At 38.0% G+C, this 24,268-nt stretch overlaps 1 protein-coding gene across 1 annotated transcript in view; it reads right to left on the bottom strand.

Moving 5' to 3' along the window:
• Prkdc (protein kinase, DNA-activated, catalytic subunit) overlaps positions 1–24,268 on the bottom strand; it is a 204,977-nt gene that overhangs the window by 44,219 nt on the left and 136,490 nt on the right. Inside the window, 10 exon segments of the mRNA XM_051190977.1 lie at positions 147–285; positions 3,377–3,582; positions 6,392–6,571; positions 7,634–7,765; positions 9,491–9,603; positions 10,283–10,498; positions 11,593–11,782; positions 12,667–12,874; positions 20,595–20,693; positions 21,684–21,857. Coding sequence (XP_051046934.1) covers positions 147–285; positions 3,377–3,582; positions 6,392–6,571; positions 7,634–7,765; positions 9,491–9,603; positions 10,283–10,498; positions 11,593–11,782; positions 12,667–12,874; positions 20,595–20,693; positions 21,684–21,857 — 1,657 coding nt within the window.

Here is a 24,268-nt window from a genome sequence, read left to right as displayed (position 1 = left end):
AATGCTTTGTAACAATTATGTCACAAATGGTTATTATAAAACCACATTTAGTTATTAATCTTTAATACTAAAGCTAACAGTTCATTTTAAATGTACAGAACCAGGGTGTTTAAGCAACTGATATGTTTGTCAGAGATTGGTTTTACCTCATTATACAGCTTAGCAGCTTGAGAATAGTCACTTCTGGCTTCTGCTAATAGTGCATTTCGAGTGTCCTGCTTTGTTCCTAACTCACTGCTAAATATGCCACGGAGGATATCATACTCCCCAATTGACCGATAGAGTCTTAAAACAAAAAAGAAAGAAAAGAAATAACAAGCAAACCAATATCACATTTAAAAAATATTCACAAAATTTTCATTAATGTTGAATGATCAAAGATTTACCAAAGTTGACATACAAATACTTTTTCCCTCCCTAGACAGTGTTTCTCTGCTTAACAGCTCTGGTTATTCTGGAACTCACTCTGTAGACCAGGCTGGCCTTGAACTCACAGAGATCCACCTAACTCTCCCTTCCCAGAGTGCTGGGATTAAAGGTGTGCAACATCATTCCCGAATGCAAGCAGTACTTTTATTTTGTTGGAAATATGAAATTAAACAGCTTTGAAGTTCCCTTTAAGTTTTTCTTTTGTAATTAACTCAAAAGCACAAGTTATTTTAACATGCATTTGAAAAAAAATTTGAAAAGCTGAGAGTTGAGTCACTAATTTGAGGCCAGTCTACACTCTCTAAAGAGTAAACCTGAAAATATGAAAAGTCCATAATGTAAAGGGTTTCGTTAATAACCCTTCTATAGGTGGTCCATTTGAAGTTACTGTCTAGCCCTAAGGAAAGGCCAGAAGGAAGGAATAACTCTCACCCTATTGATGTTTTAGTCTATGTTCTAGGAACTATATTTTAGGCACAAAAAAAAAATTCTTTGTAGCCTTAATATTTGTTAGAACACTTATCATCTTTTCATCTTAATAAGAATATGGCATGTCTACAATCTTAATATCAGAAGTGAGGCAGGGGGATCATGAGTTCTAGGTAATCCTGGGCTATACAGAAAACTTTGTTAAAACAATAGCTTAACTTTGTTAAACAAGATTCTATCACTAGGAAATTCTCAAGTTAGTGCTTATAAAGTTCATTCCCTTCCTCTTGGAAGTTTCTTTTCAAACCCCAATCTTTTTTTTTCCCCCTGATAGTCATTAGTAGAGTAGAGGAGAAACTACTTCCTCACTTGTTCTCTTGCTTTCTGGTTCACTTCCTGGATCCTGAATCTCCCTTAGCAATCAAACTTTTGTTGAGAAAGTTGGTGTATGCCTGGAATCTTTGCTGCTGAGGGGTTGAGGCAGGAGGGTGACCTTGTCTCCATTACAGTGTGGGGTGGGGAAGGAAAAGGTGGAATTGCTCAGGCTTTAATTTAGTGGGAAAGTACTTGCCCAGCTTTTATAAAGCCTTAGTTTTTTTCCCCCCTAAGAACTAAGGGAAGAGAGGAAGACATGAGCAGCAAGTTGTACAGAACCCCTATGAATCATGGGCCCACTAAATCCAAACTTAGATAAAACAGAATAGACTGCCCAGATCCTAGAAGTCAAAGGTCAGAGGCAGAGGTGGACACATAGGTGTTGAACAAAGCAGTTCATAGTTTAGGATAGAAAGAGATATTTTCTACAAGTACAGAAAGAACTCACCATTTACACCCTACCCTGGTTCCTAAATACCGAATGTTTACTAGAACTTGATCACCATAATACAGCAAGAAAAGGTTAAACTATGTAATGAAATTATAAACAAATGTGTCAAGCTGAAGCCTGTAAAAGTTGTATCCTATCTATCTATCTATCTATCTATCTATCTATCTATCTATCTATCTATCTATGAATGAATGAATGAAATGGAAGTCAAAAACTCAAGTATACCAGGTAATTGTTCTGTAAGCTAAAGCCTTAGTCAGCCCTTCCTCTGCCCTGCAACTCCCACTTCAAGATATGGTATAGCCTTGAGTAGCCTTGAATCTCAGAGAGATCATCCTGCCTCAGCCTCCCAGGTGCTTTTACATTTAGCTTCATAATGCCCCGCACTCCCCTATGTTCTTTTTCCATGAAAACACTGATACGAGATATCACCTATTGTTCAATCACATATCTGAAGCAGTAGGCTCCTATCAGGAGGTTTTCTTTGGATTGTACTGGCCCTGTATCTTTCCCTTCTCAGCACTCTCCTTGTCCATCTTCTTGATGTTCTGGTTAATTTATGTTTAAAAGTTTATATATATTTTCTTTGGACTCTTTGTTTTTTGCAAAATCAGGGATTTGAACCTAAGGACTCACACATATTTTTTGTCAACCAAGTGCTGCACCACTAAGCTACAATCCTGAGACCCTTAGTTTTTAACATCTGTGATTAATGTCTTTCTAATCTACTCCTTCTGTGTCTAGCACAGTGCTTTACAAAGTCACAGTGCACATTAAGACATTGACTGATGACAATGGTGAAAGGTAAGTAAGGTGTTTTTATTTTTACTATCTTTTCACTAAAAGTTGGTCAACTGATTTAAAATTTTTATTTATTTATTTAGTGTGTGTGTGTGTGTTGGGGAATGGCATGCATGTGGAATTCAGAGCACAACTCTCAGGAAATTTTCTGTGAAAAGTGGGATCTGGGGACTGAACTGTAGTCATCAAGTGGTTTAGCCCCGGAGCCATCTTGAAGGCCCTCTGAATTCTGACTTAACATCCTTCTCAAGATTAGGCTAGACTTTCATATGCTGAAATCAAGGAAAAAGAAGAATCAGATATCATGCAAAACAATATACTATAGCAGAATTTCTATTTCCAAATAAAATACTGCATTAAACAGTTTCTGCAATTTTGTTGAAAATAATGAGTCATTTATTATTCATCTTAGAAAAGCTGAAAAAACATCAGGAACCATTAGGAACTATAAATTACAGATACCTGACAGGAAAATATGTATGGTAGATAATAATGAATCTAGACAACTGTGTAACAGATTAAAATAACATGTTTAATCAATGTTTCTTCGTTAAGCATAATATTTCTTTTCATGGCAGCCATTCTCAACACATGGACAAAAACTCTGACTGAAATATTTTACTATTCAATACAACACACACACAAAAAAAATGATTGTCCATGTATCTGTTGGCCAGAATAGTGTCAGCTACCATGGTGGTTATAAACTGGTCCAACACTAGTACTAAGAAGGAACCTGAGCTCGAGTCCTTATTGAGAGTAAGTTCTAACCATTGAGCCATCTCTTTAGCCTCCTCACCAGCTCCTTTTTCATAAAAATAAAGCCCAGTTTTTATTGTGCTACTTTTGTTGATTTACTGTTCTCCCAAAAATGGTCCATCCTAAGCTTACTTAGCAAGTTCCATCCACCGGAGAACATCAGGAGGCAAGCAAGTCTTGCCCCGGACTCGTTTCATGGGTGGCTCTTCTGGCACTAGGTGCAGTAGTGCCTCTTCCAGAAGACGGATACCTGCAGGCTGCTGTAGACTGGCCAAGCAGCCCACTCGAACAGCAGCTGGGTCAAGACTCAGCAAGTCTGGGTATTGGCAACTAATTTCCTATAAAAATACATAGAGCTGTTTAGCCTATAGGATTTGGATGACATCATCACAAGCGATTGTTTCGTTTTATTAAACATAAGAAAAATGACTTTGGCCTAGCAGTAATGGTAGACAGTGAAATCACAAAAGTGTTTCTATGCAATTCTACGAGCAAAATTCTTATCAACACTCAATTTCTGCAAAGAGGAAAAATAACCTTTTATTCTCACATCTACAATCCAAGCATTCTAAAAAAAAAAAAAACTATAATTTATAGGAACATTTATGCACTTAGCATCAGTTGTTAAGAAAAGCAGTTGAAAAGATTTTATATTATTTATTAAAAAGTGTGTATATTGACCTATTTGTCTTTGCAAACATCTTTTCTATCAAGAGGCTAACTTATTTAATGACATTTGCCAAGATGATTTTATAAATTATTACAAAGTTATGAGAAATACCCTCACTAAAAGAATATTCTCTGTAAAAGCATTCCAAACAGACCGGTGTGTACATGCACCTCTCTACACACACATCTGGACTTGTATAATACCCTAAGAATTTGGTGCCAAGCTCCCCTTGAGGTTCTAACACATATACCTCAGTCCATGTGGCTGCCAACATGAAGACTAGAACTGTTCCAAAGCAATCAAATAAGTATGTCTGTCATCCTTAGAAAGGGATACTAGTACAAGAAAGAATGTCCAAATAAAGTTATACTTCAGTCAATAAACCCATATGCTTAGGACAGAAAATATATCCATATGCTGGTGGTAACCAACAGCTATTTAATTAGGGCTAAGGCTCACTTAATAGGAGGGAAACCATGCCTGGTACTAGAAACCTAAACAACTTTCTATGCTAATAAGGTTATACGTATTAGGAAAAAAAAAAAATCTACTAGTGCCATTTCACTAGACCAGCATAATTCCTTATAGCCACAGATAAGTGTAGGTACCACCCCTCATCAAGGAAGCTTCTCTCTACAGAAAATGAAGGCCATCACAGAGACATACTAACATGGAAGGGAGAAACTTCATGAGGTCCACCCCTAGACAAAGAACTACAGGTAATGAATGGCTGTTGGGGAGGAAGAGGAAGACTCTCCCAGAGATGAGTCCCTTATTGTACTGATAAATTTATGCATGCAAACACATAAATAATAATCAAAGAAAAAGAGGGATGGAAGGGAAGGGGGAAAAGATATTCAATTTTAATTAAAAACATATCAAAGCTAATAAAAATGGGAAAATGCTAAAATTTAAAAATATTTTTCCTTTACTGTATGTGTATTCTGTGTAAGTGCATGTCATATGTCTTTGGGTACCCATGGAGGCCTGAAGTAGGTGTTAGATCCCCTAGAGCTGTATTTACAAGCAGTTCTTGAGTCACCTAACTTGGATACTGAGAACTGAATTCAGGTTCTCTTCTCTCTATCTCCTAAAATTGCTTTAAAGATTAAAAAAAAATTATATTCATGTTTACCTATTGTGTGTGTGTGTATGTGTGTGTGTATACATACATACATACATACATACATACATACATACATACATACATACGAACGAGTGAATGGGCAAATGTATAACATGTGCAGGCATGTGGAGGTTATCTCTCTTCCATCATGTGGGTCCTGGGGATCAAACTCAAATAATCAGGTTTGTTGGCAAGTGCCTTTTCTTGCTTGCTCAGAGACATTTGTTAAATATGATAATCAGGTACGTGTACTTTAAGTGTTTTTATTCTGAGTTCTCTGCTGCAACCGAGTCCCCGTAGAGAAGAATTCTCTGACCCATTACTATATATCTCTAAGGATAGCATACCTGACCCAATCAAGATGATTTTAATAGTTCCATATCACTCAAGAATATAGTACATTACCAGTTTAGTTTTTGTTTTATGTTTGTCAGTGAATGAAGAATGAAAGTTTGGAGTGGCATGGATTTTGTCTCTTCAAGACTGTGGCACCATCACTTAGAACAAAGACTTGACATGGGAGACATGGCTTCAATCAACACCTCAAGGCAGGAAATACTTTGCTAAAATACAAGAAACAACTAAAGAAATACAGGGTTTAGGGATGTAGGAAATGGCTCAGTTGTTAAATTCTGTGCCATGCAAACATGAAGGTTTGAGTTGAGATGACTAGGACTGATGTAAGCACTAAGTACACCTAGAATTCCAGCACTTGGGGGCAGAGAAGAGGATCATGGGAGTTTGCTTGCCAGCCAATGTAGCTTAATCAGTAAGTTCCAGGTCTAGTAAGAAACACTTTCAAAAAATAAGGTAGGTGGGCCTGGAAAAATAGCTCATTGGTTAAAAACACTGACTACTCTTCCAGAGGACTCAGGTTCAATGCCAAGCACTCACAGGCTGGCTCACAACTGTTTGTAACTCCAGTTCTAGGGGATCTGATACCTTCTTCTTAGCCTCTGCAGGTAGCAGGCACATGTTGTGTAAAGACATACATGGAGGCAAACATTCTCTCTCTCTCTCTCTCTCTCTCTCTCACACACACACACACACACACACACACACACACACACCACACCACGCCACATGGTTTAATCAAAATTCTAAAGAGACTGGCTAATTATAAGATACAAGTTTCATTTTAGATAAGTGTCATATGCAAGGGTAGGTTTGGGGAGCAAAAAGAAGGAAAAAAATTATACATGCCCACTTAGAAGAGGTAATCTAAACAATACATTTACAGTAAACAACTTGTTTTTCAACTTCCAACTTAGGAAACAAAGTAATGGCATTAGTCATGTGGTGTCAGAGTAGAAAAGCATATGACCAAAAAGAAGTGTATACAAACTTTTACCTGGATGCAAGAGACAAAGGGTGGAAAGAATAAGAAAGTGGTATTAAGGAAACGGTTGAAGTCTTGAAGCAAATTTTGAGTGATGATGTTTTTATCTGACGTTGTCTTAAATTTATTCATTTCTTTCAAAATCCCAGAAAACAAGCTGCTGAAGAGTTGTTTTGCAATTATTGGGTCTTTCTGTTAAAAATAAAAAATAAACATACATCAGACCTAAAGTACTATTTTAGAGCTTTACTAAATACCAACTGTTAAAAATACATCCATTACATGTCTAAATTCAGTTTACAAGGGGAGGGATACCTGATATTTAGTCAAATACTTCTGGCTTGGTGTGGACTAAGGTTAAGTACACATCCACAATTAAAGCTAGGATCTCAATGCTTCAAGTTGTTCAGAGACTAATCAGAGTAAGCTGTCAAGTGTTTGGAAAAAATAGTCTTGTCTCTTCACCCTACACTGAGAGACACCTATAGTTTTTGCCATATAGCCCAAGCATTGCTAACCTCCAGTCTTTATCTAATCACCACCACAATGGCAAAAAACTATTGGGAGGATCTGGTGTAATGTGAATATAAGGTACTTTGTGGAACAAAAATCTTGTGTAAAGTTACAAGTTCCCCTAGTGAACACATGGGATATAAGGACAATGAATGAGGTCTCTAATTTCTTAACACTGCTGTCTCTAGGTTGAGGTCTCAGTCTTTTGCTATGTCACACAAGCTCTCTCCAGTGGAGGAAGCTTGATAAAGGGTACATGTACAATATGGTTTAAAAAATAATTTCTTGTCAACTTGGAATTATTTACATCAAATAAAAAGCATACAAGACAATGATCTAAATGGCTTATTTATCATTTCAAAATTTATGCTGATTTTTCCCTGTATTTCGACACTGGATAAGAAACATAAATATCAATCAGACTTTAAAGAGAAAGGCCTTGTGGTTGAGAGTTCAGATGCCTAACACTGCACCCAGTGTTAGTGTCCACTTCTAGTTAACTCTATGTTAGTCTCCTCTTGTGATTAAAACATACACACACACACACACACACACACACACACACACACACACACACACACACCCCTAAACAAAAACCCCCTACAAAACTAGGAAATGGGAATTAGGAGTCTTTGAGTCTACCATGTAGGGAAAGCCATCCCCTCTTTATGACAAAATTGTAGACCCCTGGAGCCACAAACAGCTTCTAATGTGAACATAAAACATGGCATTTGGGCAGACCTGGGCTACAGCCTGTAAGGGAGTGATCAGACTGCTGTGCTGGATCTGGATGTCAGGAAGGTCGCCATAACGATAACTTCTGTAGAGGACAACCTGGGCATCCTGCTTCGTTTTTAACTCACTCTTGATATCCTACAATCACCGGAAGCAAAGAATGAAAACTGAGATTTCTTGTAAGAAGACCAAGTATGAAAAAAAAAAAAAAAGAAGAAGACCAAGTATGCCAAGTGACGTAAAATCGTAGGGAATTCAAAGTCATTCTTGTCTAAATACCAGGTTTGAAGCTAGTCTGGGCTTGAAAACCAACCAAACAAACAACCAAGTAAATAGATAAAAACTCTACCAAACACGTATGTAAAGTGATCAAGCACGTATGCAAAATGAAACTGCCAGAATACATCTTTAGTACAAAGGAGAATAGTTTTATTCATACTCCTCAGACACTGCATGCCACTTCATGTGCTGCTCATTAGCAGTTCCAACCTCAGTGCTCTCTCCAGAGAGAATTTCCATACATGTGTTCATAGCTCTGTTCTGGTAGAGTACTTTATAATCTCAATTTACCTTTTTGTGTGTCATGTACTGGACCTGGCTCCATGAATCAATCAATCCATCTCTTCATGACTACCACTTACTATAATTTCTGGCACTGAGTAGCATGCCTCAGACACATTTATTCAATGAATGCAAATACAAACACATGGACTCCTAATGTCTAATTATTGGCTAGCATCTTCATAGCTCAGTGTCTGTTTCACACACATAGAATGTCTATGCTTCAATATCCTGTCAAATCTGACTGTAACTTCTTGTTTATTTGAGAAGCCTTAAAGTTGTCACCCTGGCTAGTTTCTTGTATCTTTTATCCAGCAATACTGATTTTTCTTGCTTCTAATGACTATTTCCTTCAGGTAGGGCTAAAAAGGTATCAGGCTTCATCAAACCTATTTTTCCAAGGAATCAATGGAGTCAGAAGGTGCTGAATACACCCTCTTTTCAACTGTAGTCTTCAAAAAAGCAAGCAAACTATAGTTGTATTATAGAGACAAGAGGAAAATGAAAACAAAAACAAAAACTATGTATTTCATCTCCATTAAAAATGCAGAGGAACCATCCAACCACTTCCTACTTACATTTGGAAGCCAAATGGCTAAGGAGCTACAATGAATTATTGTAACAGCAGGAGTCTTTAGTCACAATCTATCTTAACTGTTAGAAATTTGGTCATTGGAAGTTTGTTCATTATTTCTGCATATTGAAAATTAATTCATGCATTTGCTGGGCATGATGGCACATGGACTAATGAGGCAAAACCAGGTGTACCTTTGTTGAGTTCCAGGCCATTCTGGTCTATATAATGAAATCCCATCAAAATATTTATGCTCTACTTATATCTCCAATGGAAGCTTTTGGGCTGTCTCACAGCAATACCAGCCCTCCATGAGCACCTATGCAATATTTTCCAGGTCCCATGGCCTCTCACTCCCACTATAGCCACAGGACCTGAATCAAGGTAATTGTGCATCTTTCCCTAAAGAATAAAATTAACTAGAGCTTTAACAGGAATGATCAGTGATCATATTTCTATCCACAGAGAAATCTACACAGAGAACATAAAGCTGAACTATATGTGAGCAGAGAGGAGTCACTTAGTCCTATTAGTCCTGGGATCCAGGTTGCCAAGGATTCAAGATGATGCCATTTCTTATAAAGTGTCATGAATAGTCTTATGCCCAGTAATGAATGTCAGAAGGGGCTTATGCAATGCTGCACCTGTAATTTTATAGACCAATATCTGACAGAACTTATTTCCTTAGCATACAAAATAGGTATTGAATTCATGAAGAAGATACAAACCTTCTCTAGTTTTTGTTCCACGAGGATCTTTTTGGCATAGAGCAAACTGAGTTTTTCTTGATCCTTTAAAAATCGTCTGCGTAGTCTCAGAATTTCTGCCCGGTTGTGAGTGCCTGGAGAATATAAGGCAGGTTTGGCCAATTAAACAACATAGGCAGCTAACTTCCATTCTTTCCCAGGATCCCCCAAAGTGAAAGTGTGTGTTTATCTCCACTTTTAAATTGTAATTTTGTGATTTTTTTATGATCCTTTTCCCTTAGTAAAAAAACCCTTCTGCTTGAACTCAGTCATAAGGCCTCTTTCTCTCTCAAGCCGCTTTTTAAAAATTACAACACCATAGATTTGAGACTGATGTATAAAAATAGTAGTTGGGAGTAAAGTCTGGTGTTTCCATTTTACATTTCAATTGCTTTTTCGCTATGCTTGCTTCTAACTTTATTTAGTTCTATGATCTGAATGCCTGCTCTTTTGTGCAGGGCACTGACAGTTTTGGGACTTCTTCCTCTGGGATCTCCTCCATTCTCAGTCTTGTAACGAGCTACCTTCTCCCCAGCTCTTTCAGTGTTGAGTCTGGAGACTTATCAGGTATCACACACACAGTATTTCTTGAAGGACATCTGAAAATAATGTTTTCAACATGTTCAGTGTCCAAACAGTGATTAATGGGTTGAATTTCAATGATTTTCATTGCAGCTTTCAAGGAAATGTGGACAGTCAGAAATAATGCGATCTCCATATAAGCTTCTACAGGAGGGGCAATACATATTAAACATGTTTCAGCATTTTACTTACCACTTTTTGCTTCATTATCCACCTCATCACCAGGAAGGCCCATCTTTTTTATCCCAAATTCAGGTCCTACTGACTTCCAGGATATTCTCTGTGACTTTTCACTCCTCTTGTGGGCAAACAGCAAGGAGGAAGATGAGGATTCTGAAGGGAAGAGTGTGTGATCTGCCAATGGGTCAATGCTGCTTCCAGTCAGCCAATCGAATGAGCTCCTTTCAACTATAACACATAGGACCAGAGCAGTGAGGGTCCTGCTACAGGCAGTACAGCCTACTCAGTGTACAAAACCTGCTGGAGCACATCTGCAGTGCTAGACCTCTGCAATTACCTGTGATGCTAGTCTGAGGATAAGGGTACTTGTATATGACCCAAAGCACACCACAGACCCCTGAGCCTCAGGACCCTTCCTCAGTGGTAATTATCACAGTAACATTTTATGTTTACAGTGCTTGTCAAAGAATTTAAACTGTGATCATTCAAATTAGTTCTACTTTCAAAAACAGCAGAATGTGAAACAAATGCTAATTGTTCACATAAAACAATTAAGGGGGCTGGAGAGGTGGTTCAGTGATTAAGAGCTCTTGCTGACCAGAGGACCTGGGTTCAGGTCTCAGTGCCTACATGGAAGTTCACAATTGATTTTAACTCCAGTTTCCAGAGATCAAACCTTTCTCTAGCCTCTGCTGGTACCAGGCATGTACATGCACTACATAAATATATGTAGGCAAAACACACAACTATATAAAATAATTTTTTAAAGACAGGATTAAGATATTTTACTCTTAATTTATACTGTGCATATCAAAGCAAGGAATTAATCTGCTTGGAAGAAAACAGCCCAATAAACTACTGACATCAGTACATGAACTTAGCTGAATGTTACTCTGCTCTTGAGATACGATGCCTTAAATATGATACATTAAATTGTTTTATGTCAAACCAAACCAAAACAAGCATGTCTAGCTATCATTAGATTCTTCTTCTATTCTAAAGTAAGCTTTCCCCCACCCTCAAAAAACCATATAGCAACATTTATCACTTCAACCACTTTTAAATATATGATTCAATAGCATTAAGTCCATTTACATCTTCTCAATCCAGAGTCCCTCCCTTTTACTGCGGTCTAGCTTTATCACCTCCACCTGCCCCAGCAACTGCTTCTTTCTCTCTGCAGAGCTGACTACTCTGAAAACATCTCTCCTTTTTTCCTTCTACTGACACATCTTCCTTATGATCATTGTGATTTATTTCTCTCACAAAAAGTTTCTGTTCTTACAACAGAAGTTGTTGTCAAAATCAGAGTCATTTGTTACCTATGGTTTGTGTTGGGGTGAAATCATACTGCTGTTGGGTGGCCCACACTTGCCCAGACTTCTGCCTTCGATCTGAGAGGGACCCTTCCTGGGTTTGGGTATGGAGCATACTCAGAGATGCCTGGGTCTCAACAAACATTGGAGTGAGCACAGTACTTCGAAAACGCCAGTCAGGATCTATGGTATATTCCTATAGAAAGAATAATGTAAAGAAAACATATTTCTTTTGCAGCAGCACTGAAATATTTTCCATCCTTGCCTAGCATGAGTGATGCATGCTGATGTTGATGGGGGAAATCTATTAAGACCCAACTTCTAGGTGAAGAGCTACAATTAGTGAAGAAAAAAGAATCAGTCTTCTCCAAAGATGAGCCCCCTAACTGGTTATCCAACACCTAAAACATATACATACAAACAACATTAAATGAATTCATTAAGTTATATTCACATATCTGTGTATGGGCATGTGTGTGTGTGTGTGTGTGTGTGTGTGTGTGTGTGTGTACAACAATAACAAAGAAAATGAGGGCATGAATTTGAGAGGCAGTGGGGTTGGGAAGCATGGATGGAACATGTGAGGAGGGAGGAGAGGGATGAGGTTAAATGATGTAAATATTATGAAATTCTAAAAATAAATAAGTAGACACATGAGACATGCAAATATTTCAAAATACAAAAATAGCACAATATCAAACCACTTGTGATCCCAATAATTTCAGATAAGGGGTATTTAATTTGTAGTAGGTAATACAAAAGGCCCTGCCCATTAAGTAGCACCTGTGCCACTATTGTGGCTCCTACAAGAAGTTGTGAACTTCATCTATGGCTATGCAAGGTTATGCTTGGTTAGTATTTGGATCAGGGAAAGCTTGGACTCTATCTCTCCCAGGAATGTGGGAAAAAGAACAGAAAGGAGAGAGGTCTTAATAGAGTCTGAGAGTGTAAAAGATCAGGAGGAAAGAAAGCACATGCTTTATGACCCTATTTCAAGAAAATTAAGAATGACAATTTAACAACATTAGAAGATATTAATTAACAATAGGGAAAACATGTTTTGAGGGACAAGCACTTCACCTGAAATTCACATTCTGACAGAGGATGCTCAAAGATCGGGTTTAGATAATCTGGGCTCATCCTGGTCATTTCAAGCAGAAAATTTGTTGCTAAACTTAAAAAGTGAACTTCTATTTTAGGAGAATATAAAGAATTTAAAGCCAACAATCGGTCCAATGTATTAGATGGTAATCTGGTTTCATGGCTCCAGAAATTCCGAATAATTAATCTGAAAAGTGAAGAGAAAATAATGCTTAGACACCAGATAATGGAAGGAAGTACTGCTCACAGTGTCATGTGGGGACTTCACAGCTTCTCGTTCATATAACTCTCAGACAAAAAGGAAACTACATCACAATATGAGCACGAATAATCAGATGTTCTGAAAGGCAAATATCCCCAAACTATAGAAAATTTTACAAGGTGGAAGACTGTATATCCCCTGGACAGTTTACAACAATGAGTACACAGTGCTAACAATTTTGAAACACAAAATCATTTTAACAAATAACTTGCTGGTAGAGCACTTGCCTAGCACACAAGTCTCTGGTATAGATACCAAGGACCAAAAGGAAGTTTCATGGAATTCTGTACTGTTCTGCTAAAACAACTCTCTGCAAAAATTGCTGATAATGTCTTCAAAACTTAAATTAAAATCAAAATAGGGCTGAGAATATGGGTCAGTTATTACACTGCTAGCCTGATACACATTCCTGAAGATTGTCCCTTCCCCCCCCAAAAAAAAAAAAAAAAAAACAAAAAAAACACCCAAAAAACAAAACACTCTGAACTGTTCAACAGACAACTACTTGAGGAAATTTAAATATAAATTGTTAAAAGTTCAATGCATTTAAAATTGAAGCAAGTGAAAAATAAGTAGTATGTCAAAGCATATTAAAAACTGTCCTTTCTACCCTGTCTGGCATTTGATAAGACATTCACATATATGAGTTAGGGCATTTTAAAGAACAATCTCCACATAAAATAAACATTATGGTTTCTTCCTAATGTTAGGGTGTCCTACACTTCAGCTAATCTTGACATATACTATGACTTTAACTATATGTGTTACATGGAAAATAGAACAGTAGTCATTACTGTGCTTCAACTTAAAAATCTTTAACTAACTCACTGCACAGGCACTTTGTCCTAACCATCTTTTCGTAAGTTTTATATTGAAATAACCTGTCAGGATTTTAAAATCTTATTCTTCACAATGTGGTTTAAAACACATTTTGCTAGTGATTAGAAAAATGCAGGAAGCTTGACCCCCAAAGCAGGGCCTCAGCTAATTAAAGAGGCCTCAGCTGGAGAGTGCCAGTTTCCCGTGAGATCTGACTATCTTGCAGAAACTTCCCAAGTTTCAGCTCAGCCTTTGTCCTCTTCAGCCAGCCATTGGCTAGAACCACTTGCTAGAGGCATCTTCTACTGGATCCTCACCCCTGACCCCATCCCTGGGTCCCTGTCTGTGGAGAGACCTCCTATAGAGCTTGGACCACCCAGAGCTACAGATATTGAATCTCTGACCCACATAAGCCCACTGAGGAAGTACCATAGAGAGAGGGGGAGACCCCACCAAAACCTACTGGAACAAACTATGGGAAGATGGCAATACAAGAAAACACCTAACAACAGAAAGACAAGCATGACACCACCAGAATCTAGGGAATCTACACCAACTAGAACGGAACACAACAAATCACAGGAAGCAGAAGGGAACGACTTAAAAATTACCGTCATAAAAATGATACAGGCCCTCAAAGAAGATGTGAGAAAATCCCTTAAAGAAATGGAGGAAAAAACAAACAAAAAAGTGGAAGAAATGAACAAATTCCTTAAGAAAAGTAAAGAAAGTACAGAAAGCCAAGAAAAAACAATTAAGCAGGTGAAGGAAATGATTCAAGACTTGAAAACTGAAATTGAGAAAATAAAGGCAACACAAACTGAAGGAATGCTGGAAATACAAAAATTGGGCAAAAGATTGGGAACTACAGATGCAAGCATAACCAACAGAATTCAAGAGATGGAAGATAGAATCTCAGGTGCAGGAGATAAACTAGAAGAAATAGATTCATCGACCAAAGAAAATCATAAATCCAACAAATCCTTAACACAAAACATCCAGGAAATGTGGGACACCATGAAAAGGCCAAACCTAAGAATAATAGGCATAGAGGAAGGAAAGGAAGCCTAGCACAAAGGTGCCGAAAGCATATTCAACAAAATAATCAAGGAAAACTTTCCCAATCTGAAGAAGGACATGCCCATGAAAGTACAAGAAGCATACCGAACACCAAATAGGCTGGACCAAAGAAAAAAGACCCCTCGACATATAATAATCAAAACACCTAGCATACAGAATAAAGAAGGAATATTAAGAGCAGCAAAGGAAAAAGGACAGGTAACATATAAACGCAGACCTATCAAAATTACACCTGACTTCTCCATGGAAAACCTCAAGGCCAGAAGGTCCTGGATAGATGTTCTACAAGTATTAAGAGACCACGGATGTGAGCCCAGAGTACTATACCCAGCAAAATTCTCAATCGTTTTAGATGAAGAAAACAAGATGTTTAATAACAAAACCAGATTTTTCCCAATACATATCTAAAAATCCAGCCCTACAGAAAGTATTGGAAGGAAAACTCCAAACCAAGGAAGGTAACTACACCCACAAAAATGTAGGCAACAGATAATCTAACTATACCAGAAACCAAGGGTAAAGCAGAACAAATATATTCACAATACCACTGCCAACAACAAACCTAAAACAAACAAGCAATGGTCCTTACTCACCTTCAACATTAATGGTCTTAACTCATCTATAAAAAGACACAGGTTAATAGAATGGATACGAAGACAGAATCCATCCTTCTGCTGCATACAAGAAACATATCTAAGCTTCAAAGGTAGACATTACCTCAGGGTAAAGGGTTGGGAAAAGATCTTCAATCAAATGGAACCAAGAAGCAAGCAGGCGTGGCTATCCTAATATCTAACAAGTTAGACTTCAAACCAAAATTAATCAAAAGAGATGAAGACGGTCATTTCGTATTCATTGCAGGAGAAATCCATCAACAGAAAGTCTCAGTTCTGAACATCTATGCCCCTACTACAAAGGCACCCACATTCCTAAAAGAAATGCTACTAAAACTCAAAGCTCACATAAAACCTCACACATATATACTGGGAGACGTCAACACACCACTCTGAACACTAGACAGGACCACCAATCAGAAACTCAACAAAGAAACAAAAGAACTAACAGAAGTTATGTCTCAATTGGGTTTAAGAGACATATATAGAACATTCCATCCAAACACAAAAGTATATACCTTCTTCTCTGCTCCACATGGAACCTTCTCTAAAATCAACCACATACTAGGTGGCCTAACAAATCACAACAGATACAAGAGAATTGGAATAGTCCCTTGTATCTTATCAGACCACCATGCTTTAAAATTGGAATTCAACAACAACACAAATCACAGAAAACCTGCAAACTCGTGGAAACTGAACAATGTGCAATTGCACCACACCTGGGTCAAAGAAGGAATAAAGAAAGAAATTAAAGACTTCCTAATATTCAATGAGAATGAGGACACAACATAACCCGAACTTATGGGACACCTTGAAAGCAGTGCTACCAGGGAAATTCATTGCACTAAGTGCCCATATGAAGAAAACAGAGGATAGTCATATAAGAGAATTAACAGCGCAACTGAAAGCCTTAGAACAGAGATAAGCGAACTCACTCCGTAGGAGTAGACACCAGGAAATAATCAACTTGAGGTCTGAAGTCAACAAAATAGAAACCAGGAAAACAATACAAAAAAATCAAAGCAAAAAAGACTTTGTTTTTTGAGAAAATCAACAAGATAAACAAACCTTTATCCAAACTAACGAAAAAGCAGAGAAAGAACATGCAAATTAACAAAATCGGAAATGAAAAGGGGAACAGACACACAGGAAATCCAGACAATTTTCAGGTCATACTTTGAAAACCTGTATTCCACAAAAATTGAAAATTAAAAGGAAATGGACAAATTTCTGGATAACTAGCACTTACCAAAATTAAATCAAGAACAGACAAACAACTTAAATAGACCTATAACCTACAATGAAATAGAAGCAGTCATCAAAAGCCTCCCAACCAAAAAAGTCCAGGGTCAGATGAGTTTAGTGCAGAATTCTACGAGACATTGTTCCACAAACTAGAAACAGAAGGTTCTAGTTTGCCAAACTCTTTTTATGAAGCCACAATAACCTTGGTACCCAAGCCTCACAAAGACACAACTAAGAAAGAAAACTACAGATCAATATCCCTGATGAACATCGATGCAAAAATACTCAATAAAATACTGGCAAACCGAATTCAAGAATACATCACAGAAATCATCCACCGTGACCAAGTAGGCTTCAACTCTGGATTGCAGGGATGGTTTAACATACGAAAATCTATCAGTGTGATTCACCATATAAAGAAACAGAAAAAGAAAAACCATATGATCATCTCCCTAGATGCTGAAAAAGCCCTTGACAAAATTCAACACCCTTTCATGATAAAGGTCTTGGAGAGATCAGGGATAACAGGAACATACCTAAACATAATAAGAGCAATATACAGCAAACCAACTGCCAACATCAAACTGAATGGAGAGAAACTTAAGCCAATTCCTCTAAAATCAGGAACAAGACAAGGTTGCCCTCTCTCTCCATATCTCTTCAATATCGTACTTTAAGTTCTAGCTAAAGCTATAAGACAACAAAAGGAGATCAAGGGATCCTAATTGGAAAGAAGTCAAACTGTCTCTATTTGCAAATGATATGGTAGTTTACATAAACGACCTGAAAAACTCTCCCAGGGAACTCCTACATCTGATAAACACCTTCAGCAAACTAGCAGGATACAAGATAAACTCAAAAAAATCAGTAGCTCTACTTTTTTCAGATGACAAAGAGGCAGAGAAAGAAATCAGAGAAACATCACCCTTTACAATAGCCACAAGCAACATAAAGTATCTTGGGGTAACGCTTACCAAACAAGTGAAAGACCTATATAATAAGAACTTTGTGGCTCTAAAGAAAGAAATTAAAGAAGATACCAGAAAATGGAAAGATCTCCCATGCTCTTGGTTAGGTAGGATAAACATACTAAAAATGGCAATCATCTCAAAAGCAATCTACAGATTCAATGCAATCCCCATTAAAATCCCACAATTCTTCACTGACCTTGAAAGGATAATAATGAACTTTATATGGAAAAACAAAAGACCCAGGATGGCCAAAACAACCTTATACAATAAAAGAACTTCAGGAGGCATATACCATTCCTGACTTTAAGCTCTACTATAGAGCTATAGTTCTGAAAACAGCCTGGTATTGGCACAAAAATAGATGGGTAGACCAATGGAATCGAATTGAAAATCCTGATATTAACCCTCACACCTATGAACACCTGATTTTCAACAAAACAGCTAAAATTATATAATGGGGCAAAGACAGCATCTTGAACAAATGGATGAGTGTGTGTAGAAGACTGCAGATAGACCCATGTCTGTCGCCATGCACAAAACTCAAGTCCAAATGGATCAAAGACTTCAACATCAATCCAGCCACCCTTGAACAAACTGGTACAGGAGACTACTTCCTGAACATAATTCCAGGGGCACAGACACTAAGAGAAACAATTAACAAATGGGACCTCTTCAAACTTAGAAGCTTCTGTAAGGCAAAGGACACTGTGGACAAGACCAAACGGCAGCCCACAGACTGGGAAAATATTTTCACGAATCCTATATCCGACAAAGGGCTGATCTCCAAAATATACAAAAAACTCAAGAAACTAGGCAACAAAACACCAAATAACCCTATTAAAAATGGGGTACAGTCCTGAAGAAAGAATTCTCAATAGAAGAAATCAAAAAGGCTGAAAGACACTTAAGAAAGTGCTCAACATTCTTAGCTATCAGGGAAATGCAAATCAAAACCACTTTGAGATACCATCTTACTAGATGGCTTAGCTAGAATGGCTAAAATTAGAAACACCAATGATGACTCATGCTGGAGAGGATGTGGAGAAAGGGGAACAAGCCTACACTGCTGGTGGGAGTGCAAACTCTTACAGCCATTTTGGAGATCAGTATGGTCGTTCCTCAGGAAAATGGGAATTAGTTTACCACAGGACCCGGCAATCCCCCTCATAGGCATATACCCAAATGATCCACATCCATGCAACAAAGACATCTGTTCAACTATGTTCATAGCAGCACTATTTGTAATAGCAAGAACCTGGAAGCAACCTAGATGCCCCTCAATTGAAGAATGGTTAATGAAGATGTGGCACATCTACACAATGGAATACTACTCTGCAGAAAAAAATAATGGTATCTTGAAATTTGCAGGGAAGTGGATGGCACCTGAAGAAACCATCATGAATGAGGTAACCCAGTCACAAAAAAGAGGAACATAGTATGTACTCACTCATATATGGATTTTAGACCTAGATCAAAGGATCACCAGCCTATAATTCACACCTCCAGAGGAACTAGGATACAAGGTGTATTCAAAGAGATTCATATAAAGTCCCTCACAGAACCAGGAAGGGACAAGTCCCCCAGAGCACAGGGGAAGTGGGGGAGGCAACGAGTGGAGAGAGATGTAGGAGAAAACGAGGGGGAGGAAAGGAAAACATGTGCAACCAGGAAGATTGAGCCCAGTTAGGAATAGAAGACAGGAGAGAGAGAGAGAGAGAGAGAGAGAGAGAGAGAGAGAGAGAGAGAGAGAGAGAGAGAACATAAAAGAGGGAGCCAATATTGGTTTGAAGATAAAATTGAACACAAAGAAAGGTCTAGAGAACTACAAGACTGCTGCCAACTAACAATTTGAGCTTCCGTGGAAAGGCTACCATAAATGCCCTTCCCTGATAGTGAAATCAACAACTAACTTATCCATGGAGCCCTCATCTAATGCCTGTTGGAAACAGGAGCAAACATCCATACATAAACACTGAGTCGAACTAAAACCCAGATGCAGATGGAGAGGACAAGATCAGGTGGCAGAAACACATACAGACAGCTTACCTGAACAAGGAGGAGCTAACGGGCCACCAGACTGATAGCTGGGAAGCCAGCATGGGACTAACTCAGCCCCCCTGAATATGGGTCTCAGTCAGAAGGACTGAGCAGTCTAAGGGACCTCAGACAGTGGAGCCAGGATGTATCCCTGGTGCACAAAAGGACCTTGTGAACACATCCCCCATGGAGGGATAACTGCCTTAATCTAGAGACAGGAGAAAAGCCCTAGTCCCTACTTCACATGACCTGTCAGATCTACATGACCCCGACTGGATGGCATTCCCCTACATGTGGAATTGGGGTGGGGGGATGGGAGGGGAGGGTGGCTAGGGTGTATATGAGAGGGCAGAGAGGGTAAAAGAGAGGGAGGGAGGGAGGGAGGGAGGGAGAGGGAAGTGGGATCGACATATAAAATAATAAATTAAATAAAAAAAATGCTTTGACTCCAAAATTTAAGTTCAAGGACAAGTTACTGGGGAAAAGGATTTCTATTTTTGTTTCCACAGACTAATGTGGTTTGATCAAGCCAGACCGCCTGAAACAGAGTACGAGGTGATCCTACATTCAAAACAGCTGGACAAAGCAGCCTTACAGACTACAGCCAGGATTTCTGCATCTTCTTAGAATCCCCCATGACAGCACCTCTTACCAGCAGGAAGTAGTTTGGAAAGAACAATGCCCAAATTCCCAAATATTGTCTATAAATGTTTGTTTTCATTAAATGGACTTGGTTATATTAAATAAATAACTAAATTTAAAAAAAAAAAGAAAAATGCAGGAAGCAGAGAGAAAGATGGTATCACAGTATGTACTTTAAGCTAGTCTAGAAAGGAATAATCCTCGTCTAATATATTCAAGAAAAGGAGCACATACTGGAGTCCAGGGTTCTCATCAACCAGTCCTTGAATCAGCACATCTTTTGCCAGTTTAAATATTTCCTGGGAGTCTTGATCCATTTGACTTTCTGGATCTCTGATTGGAAAAATAACAAAACATCAGTATTCTGCTACTCCAACCACACAGTCTGGATTAAAGCAAAGGTATGTTTTCCATGAGACCCATGCCCAAGGCAATTCAACAGAGTTTACTAAGGATGTAAGATCAGGATAGACCTTTCTATGCTCTGAGTCATGTCACCTGTGCTGGTACCTGAGGGATGACATTACTTGGAAGAAGTTTCTTTTAAATGGTTTACTAGGTGGTAGTAACACATGCCTTTAATCCCAGCTCTCAGGAGGCAGAACATTAATATACTTAAAAAAGAAAGAAAGAAAGAAAGAAAAAGAAAAAAAGAAAAAAAAAAGATTTACTTTGTGTACACATGCATGCAATGCCTGTAGAGACTAGAAGATGGCATTGGGTACCCTAGAGCTAGATTTACAGGAAGTTGTGGGAGCCACCTGTCATGGGTAATTGGAACCAAACTCTGGAAAAGCAGCAAGAATTCTTATCTCTCCATCCTTGACTCATATATTTCTAACTCAACTGATAATTTCACTTTCTATTTCCTATATATTCAGGAAATAACAGCAAAAAAAAAAAAGGATAATTCAGTATATTGAAATAAACTTTCTTCAGTTATTAGTCATATTGCTAAAAATGCTTTTTAATGTTCCAAATCACAAAGGGGAACACACGCTCTTTAAAAAAGGTCTGGGGAGATGATTTGGTAGGTAAACCTACCATATGTGAAACCATATGGAATGAGTTCAAATCCCCAGCAACCATGCAAAGCTGGGTAAAGTAGTGCACAACTGTAAGCCCAGAGTCTCTTTAGCCTGCTGTACACAGTGACATGTACAAAACAAAAAGACCATGCCTGAAACAAGTGGAAGGGGAGTACCAAAACCTGAGATTGTCCTCTGATCTCTGTGTGTGCAGAGGCATGTTTGTAATGCACACACATGAACACCAAACATAGATTTTTTTTTAAAGGTGATATAAAACAGAATGAAAGCTAACCTGTAATTGTCATGAATCCACATAAGAATATTATACATTTGTTCTCTACACATTGGAGAAGGATGGGAAACAAATTCCACAACAGGATTCAGAAGTTCTCGAAGTTCTACTGGTTTCAATTCTGCCATCATCTTATAAACTATATCCAAACACACCTTTTGTCTTTCATCATCTCTATAATAAAGGAGAGTTTTGGTAATATAAATGTAGTGATGTTTATAATACTATAACTAATATTTTCTTCTTATCCTAAAGTGTCAAACTTGTTATAATTCAGAGCAGTCTACTAGTGAAAGAATAATGAAAATGTGACACATATATACACATACACAATACAATTTATTTCAGTTATAAAGAAAAATGAAATCATGAAAGTTTCAGGAAAATGCTAAGTATTAATCTGAGGTAATCCAGTCCCAGAGAGACAACTGCTGCATGTTCTCTAAAAATGTATTCTAGCTTCAAAACTGTGGATTTATGTATTAAATTTTTAGTGTCTATAGAGGTCAGGAAGCTAGAAAGAACCCATTAGATGGGAGAAAGGAAGAGGCCTTAAGTGGGGAGTAGACAGAAAAAAACACTTGTGATACAAAAAGTAGATGGAACATGGGTTAAAAAAATATGGGAAAAAAAGAAGTAGGGAAACTGTAAGAGGTGGAAAGGTTTAAGAAGGGATAGGATGAAAAGGTGGGACAGAAGGGAGAGTTTTGGAGATGGTAACCCATAACAAAAAAGACACAGAAAGCCTTATGGAAATCCATTACTTTGAAAGCTAATTAAAAAGTAGATTTCTTTTTCTTTTTTTTTTTTTTTTAAAGGAGTTTAAACAGAGGTACCCTTCATGAGTGGACAATACTGCTGACACAAGCTATGGGTTATTAAATGAAAATGCAAATGCCAGGCATAAGCCACCTCCCTCCCTATGCACTGATGGTCAAGGAAGCACCAGAGAACCTTAAAACAATGCAGGTTGTTGCTAGTATACTTAGTTGCCCACTTGAACTAGATGGTAAGACCTTATTACTGAAGCATGATACATCTTATTACTGAAGCATGATACACTTTTATTGCAGGACATAGAGAAATCAAACTGGAACTGACCTGAAAACTTCCTCTCTGTTGAATAGCTTTCATAGTTCTGGAAGGTGCTATGCTATCGGAGCCACCGAAGAGATAAATTATCACTGGTCCTAAACCCCTCATGCAAGGCAAGATGTACCCACCAGTACAATGGTGGTAATGAATGCTATGGGGGTTACCAACTGCCTTATAATTAGTTGAGGCCTGCTCCATAAAAAGGAATCCAAGCCTATACTATAAACTTCATCAAAAGCTCACAGCTACAGAGATCATAGGCCCTAAGGGGGTTAACTTACTACTGTTGTTTTGCTAAATAATATACACCTAAATATTTATGTTCTCATCCATAGATTAGTGATGCTCTCAACCTTGGCCAGAAAAGTTTTTTTGTAAGCGGATAATGGTTAATACAGATTCACAAATGGTCAATGTACTGAGAAGTAACTAATGATTAATCTATTCTAAACACCTAGCCCCCAAGTCTCAGGGAGCATCACTGATCAAGAGTTAATGAATGTTAAGATCCTAAGGGTAGGGAAGAATATGTGAAATGCTGTATTCAATACATGAGCAGGCCACTGCACACATGCACTTACTAAAGGTACTTGGGCAAGACTGGGCCTATTAACATTCTAGGACTGGCATGTGATAGGAGCTCATGACGTTCTACCCCCAGCTGAGAAGCCATTGGTAATTAATAGTTACTGGGGGTAGCCATTAGTGATGTACCCATGACCCAGTAAATAACCCTATATCCATGAACATACAAGTGAAACTCTATGGACTATTGGTGGGGAGGGAAGAAAGTCTGAGTAGCGAGAAGTGTTGGGGAAAAAGTTTCTAATGGCAGTGGGAAGGGGATAGCAGAGAACTGGGAATGATTCTTATCAAAAGACATTATATGTAATATGCAGATGTATGTAAAACTGTCAAAGAATAAATTAAAAAATTATTTCTAAAAAGAAATCATAAAAGACTACCATTTACAATGGAATACTCCTACCAAAACAGTCAACCAGAAAGGAACTGGTGAGTTCCAGGTACCAAGGAAGAATAAAACAGAAAAATCATGAAGTGATTAATAATGAATGGAAAGCTTGAAACAATCATTCAAAACACACACACACACACACAATCCATGGCTTAAGCCTACAGAATTTTTAAGAACTGAAAAAAGAAAGGCAGTCTAGTTTATTTGATAGTAACATTAATTTCTTAGTTATAGCAATCAAGATTGTGATTACTATGTGTTATAAAATACTAATTAAAGATGGTTATATTTGCTTATGCTGTGGAGCATTTGTTTTAATGATGCAAAGATGTGTTGCATTTTTATATGTTGCATTTGTTTACCTCTGTGAAGATGTGTTACTTTGCCTGTCTAAAACACATGATTAATTTAATAGAGAGCTTAACAGCCAATAGCAAGCAAGGCAGGAGAAAGAATGGGGGGGGGGGGTTGGTAGGCAGAGAAAAAGAATAGGAGGAGAAATCTGGGAAGAGAA

Source organism: Phodopus roborovskii, unplaced genomic scaffold (assembly GCF_943737965.1).
Source record: "Phodopus roborovskii unplaced genomic scaffold, PHOROB, whole genome shotgun sequence".
Classification (NCBI taxonomy): Eukaryota; Metazoa; Chordata; class Mammalia; order Rodentia; family Cricetidae; genus Phodopus; species Phodopus roborovskii.
Note: the sequence above shows the minus strand (reverse complement) of the source record. Positions and strands in the feature narration are given on the sequence as shown.